General features: G+C 58.6%; 1 protein-coding gene across 1 annotated transcript; it reads right to left on the bottom strand.

Annotated features, from left to right (window-relative positions):
• Nucleotides 1-1,189: 1,189 nt before the first annotated feature.
• LOC124643889 lies at nucleotides 1,190-3,865 on the bottom strand. Its single transcript, XM_047183016.1, has 2 exons — nucleotides 3,410-3,865; nucleotides 1,190-2,974 (listed from the first exon to the last, which is right to left on the bottom strand). The coding sequence occupies exons 1-2, from the start codon at nucleotides 3,863-3,865 to the stop codon at nucleotides 1,190-1,192; spliced, it is 2,241 nt and encodes a 746-aa protein (XP_047038972.1).
• Nucleotides 3,866-4,660: the final 795 nt, after the last annotated feature.

The following is a 4,660-nucleotide window of genomic DNA, read 5'->3' as shown; positions in this document are numbered from 1 at the left end:
CGGGTCGCGGGCGGCTTGTAGCACGCGTAAAGGTCGACGTCCTCGCCGGCCACGTGCACTTGAACTCCCAGCGTGTACAGGGAAGCAGGCTGTATAGGGGCTAACTGCTGATGGACGACTCTTCTCTTCACCAGTACTGCCAGACCACGGTACCGATGCAGGAATGACGATTCTTCATCCTGTCTGTAGACGATGTAACCCGGGAACCGCGTCCGATCCGCTGGTCCCAGGTGTGTCTCGTTGATGAGCGCCACGTCGATGTCTTGCTGTTGCAGGAGATGGCGAAGTGGTGCGACCTTCTTCCGGAGGCCGCGGCCGTTCCAGTGTAGGATCCTCAACGGCCTAGCCATTGTAAAGGGCAAGCACGGGTTGGCTTTAGTATCGTTTGGCAGGCGGACGGGGCTAAAAGTGGTTAAATCTGGTAGAGGGTGGGTCTCCGATTATAACGCTACCACTCTTGTTACAAGGTAATGGATATTTTTCGAGAAATTTACAAAAAATGTTTCTAACCTCAAATCAGATAAAACGCGTAATGTCAACGTTATTCGGTGAAACGGAACGTTAAAATGGGCGATCGACAACCGAATGTGTTTTAGTATATCGTCTGTGGTGTACAAATCCGTGAAAAGGAACGCAAAAAATAAATAAATGTCTCTGGTTTTTGCGTTAAGTGTCATTTGTGATTAGCTGTCATTCCGTTTCTCTTCGAGTTGCGTCAATGTACTATGATGTTATTTCAAATAACATCTTATTTCTCTTAGTATGCACGAGCGAGCGAAGCGAGCTCGCGACTTAGGGCACCCCCGACTCGGATAGGTTAGGTTCGAAGGGGATGGCGGGGTCTGCAAGACCCCGCCATTCCCTTCGTGGTTATTTTTTTTTAAACCACCCAGAAGTAGGAGCCCCGCGTAGCGGGGCTCCGTCGACTTTGCCTTTGTTCGTATTGATTAGAAGTACTTGCACTTAATTTTCCGACCGTAGTGGGTGATTATAGTGTTTTGAGGTTAGGTTACAAATATCTATTTTTCTCAAAAATTATGCGTTACCTTGTAACGGGAGTGGTACCAGAGGATAGGGGTGGAGCCCCCCAACACCCTCCCCCCCTTTTCCTCCCCCTCCGCCTGCCAAACGATACTAAATTTTTACCGCAAGCACTGCCGTCAGGCCGTCGAGGACCGCTTCTTCGGGGCTAGCTCCTTCCCGGAGTGCCCTGATCACGCCGAGAAGGAAATGTATCGCCCGGGCCGGTCCGGCTTTGGCCGCTGGAGTCGCTGGTGTCGGCCGGCGGTGGCGGCGGCCGCCGGCGGGGGCGCGCGGCGTCGCGCTGCTGCAGCGGTTGTGGGCATGCGGGCTCGAGCGGCGCCGGGGGCAGCTCCTGTGCCTCCACTGCCTCAGCGCGCCGCGTTGCCCGGCGTCTGCGTGGTGCCATCTCCTGCTCTGGGACGGCTTCTGGTGGCTGCGTCTGTGTCCGGGACTGAGGCGGGGGCGCGGCGGTTCCTTGAGGCTTCTTTCCTCTCCTGCCGCCGCGCCTCCTGCGTCGCGGCCCAATTCGGCTGTTCGCCGCCGCCATCAAGGTGGTGGTGGCGTCCGCCTCTAGCGGCCGCTCCGCGTCCGTGTGTCGCGGTGCGTCCGGCCGGCGTAGAGGGGCGGTGATGGCGACGGTACCCGCCCGCCTCACCTTGGCTTCCTCCTTGTATACGGGGCATCTGATGCTGCACGCTGGGTGCTCCCCGCCACAGTTGGCGCACGTTGCGGGCTCCTCCCGGGGCCGGGGGCAGTCGCGTGCGTGATGGCCCTCGCCGCAACGTACGCAGGCGAGCGGGCGGTGGCAGTTGTGCGAGCTGTGCCGGAACTGCTGGCATCGGTGGCACTGGGCCGGTCCGCGTTTTCCACGCCACGCCTCTATCTTGACACCGCGCATGTTGAGCAACACGGCGGTGTCATAGATGGCCCTAATGTTGGGCGTCTTCTTTAGGATCGCGTGGAATACGCAGCCGGGTCTTCCGCGTCGCGCCTTGATGTGGCGGACGTACTCCGGCTGGTATCCCAACTCGCGCAGCTCCTCCTCGATGTCGGCAGGGTCCGTGTCGGCAGGCAGCCCCCTTATGGCCACCTTCAGGTTGCGCTCCGCTGGCAGCGAGTAGGCGAACCAGGATAGGCCGCACTCTCCTTCTAGGGTGTTCAGGTACCGCTGGACCACCCTGTATTCGTCCTCCGACTCCGGGCTGAAGCGCACCCCGGCTTGGTAGGGGCGCGCGTGGGGAGGGAAGCCCAGCCTGTCCCTGAGCACCCGGAAATGGGCGGCCCAGTCAGGCATCTTCTCGACTACCAGCGGCGGGTAGCGAGGCTTCTTTTTTGGGGGGGCTGCTGCTGTGGCAGTGGTAGTGGTGTCGTTGGCAGTGGCGGTGGCGGCGGCGGTGTCCCTCGGGGGCGTGGTGCGGCGTGCCATCTCCGCGAAGGATGGCTGCGGGGCCTGCACACAATAACGCTTGGGGTACTCACCCTCCGCGGCGGCATCGTCGTCGTCGTCCGGGCTGCGCTGGCGGCGCTGTGCCCTCTCGGGCTGGGTCCTCGGCTCGACGCCTTCTTCTTCCTCCTGGTCCGAGGCGTCCTCCAGGTAGGGCGGCGACTGGTCCCTTAGTGAGGAGTACTCCCCCGATGCCACCGACATCTCCGACCCACTGCGCGAGAAACTTCCCGGCATGGCCGCCGGTGAGTCCTGCGCAGAGGTCCGCGGCGGTGGGGGGGAGAAATTTGAAGCGAACCACAGCCGCTGCGGCGTCACCGTCCGCTTGTAGCACAGCGTCGGGTGCGCCGGGGTGGCGGCGGCAGGTGTAGAGGGGCCCGCGGGGGGCGAGTCGCGAACTCCCGGCTTCGGCATGTTGATTTCTTGATGGGGCGTTCGCCTCCGCGACCATCGGTGCTCCAGCAGAGCACTGGATGGCGATGGTGGCGCCTCCCGGCACTTCGGCACCTGCGGACAAATGCCGAAATGAATCCGGGTGGCTCCGAGCTTGGGTGGGTCCGTGCGGCTTCCTCAGCGATTGCGAGTACTCTACGCGGCGAACGGGCCGATCCTCCGGGGAGCGGAAAAAAATATGCTCCCATTATATAGACTGGACCGATGTATGCGCGACCAATCAACGCGCGCGCAACAAGATGGTCGCGCGCGCCAGCCAATAGGAGCGCGGGACATTCTTGAGGCCAAATGTATGGAAAATCTTTTGGGGCGGTTTTCGGGTGATTTGACACAATTTACTATGTTCCAGCTATGCCTATCCTGTGCAACCCAGTTTCCTTTACAATATACAGAAAACCCACCCTTAAAATATCACCCCTTCTATTTTTAAACTATGAAAAACCCCTAATGGCTCTCGTTACGGTAAAGTTTCGACATCGTTCGATTAACGGCGCTAATATGACGGCGGCTTGTAGTTCCAGTCTTAGTATACTCGTGAGCTTTAGTGGCGCCACTCTCGCTTTGGCCATGATAAGAGATAAGCCGATTTCGTCGTCGGAGGTCACTGCCCTCCTCGCTGGCGTCGCTAAACACATGGAGCTCGAGCGTGGAGGCGTCGCTGTAATTCAGGTAGCGTCGTGGTATGGTTACATCGTGGAGACTTTTCAGATGTTTCATCCTCGACTCCCACTGCTCGGCCAGATCTTCTAGTCGTCTATGCAGTGCCTCGGCCAGACTTCTTGTAGCAGCTATTTTGCCCGGATAGTGACAGGCGAAGCGAACCAGCGGATCGAAGAGTGGCATCACGATGCGTAAGACTTCTTGTTTAGTCGGTCGTTTCCCATCGACGAGTGTTGTAGGTATTCTAGTGATGTTCAGGTTGAAAGTCAGCTCGTCTGACTTCATTTTCCAGATGACTCCCAGTACTCGTTCAGTTTGTTCTTCGGTTTTGTACAGCTCTAGGTTTTCCGTTTGGTTTTCTTCCCCCAGGGCATCTAGTAGTGGCGCTGAGTTTGACTTCCATTGCTATAGTTGTTATTGACGACGTGCTCAGCTTTCAGGAGGAGTGTGTAGTACCTCCTCTTTGGTTGACGCTCGTTCAATGTGGCGTCTAGTGCGGTTTGCGTCACGGCAGGCGTGCACATGCACGCGGCGCCTGCACAGCAAGCGCGTCCAGGCGCTAAAGCGCACCGGGTCGGGCGTAGCGTGCGCGACTCTGCACCGCGCCACCACGTCGCTCGCCTTCTCTTCACCGGTCGGCTCGGCCTTGAACGACCGCCTGGCCGGCCAGTCGTCTTCACCTAGAGTTAGGAAGCTGGGACCTGTGAACCATCTTTTGTTAGCGTTAAAATCTTCTGGTACACCACGTGTCGCATCGTCGGCCGGGTTGAGCGCCTTCGGCACCCAGCGCCACTCTTGCGGGCGCGTCAAGTCATCTATTTCTGCCAGCCGGTGTGCGACGAATGTTTTGAAAGTCCTCGGGTCCGCCTTGATCCAAGATAGTACTACGCTGGAGTCCGTCCAGTAGACTTTTCGTTTGACTTGTAAGTCTAATTCTTCCTCTATCGAGCGCGCTAACCTGCTCCCAAGTAGTGCCGCCTGCAGTTCTAGCCTCGGTACCGACACGGGTTTCAACGGTGTCACTCTGACTTTAGCCGCCACCAGCCGCGTGTGGTTTCTGCCGTCTGCAGCACTGGTCCG

This window comes from Helicoverpa zea, chromosome 29, assembly GCF_022581195.2.
Source record: "Helicoverpa zea isolate HzStark_Cry1AcR chromosome 29, ilHelZeax1.1, whole genome shotgun sequence".
Taxonomy (NCBI): Eukaryota; Metazoa; Arthropoda; class Insecta; order Lepidoptera; family Noctuidae; genus Helicoverpa; species Helicoverpa zea.
Note: the sequence above shows the minus strand (reverse complement) of the source record. Positions and strands in the feature narration are given on the sequence as shown.

Coding starts and splice junctions, on each gene's coding strand:
- LOC124643889 (XM_047183016.1), bottom strand. CDS start 3,865: ATGAAGTCAGACGAGCTGACTTTCAACCTGAACATCACTAGAATACCT. Junction 2,975..3,409: donor GCCGCCGTCATATTAGCGCC/GTTAATCGAACG, acceptor ATTTGTCCGCAG/GTGCCGAAGTGCCGGGAGGC.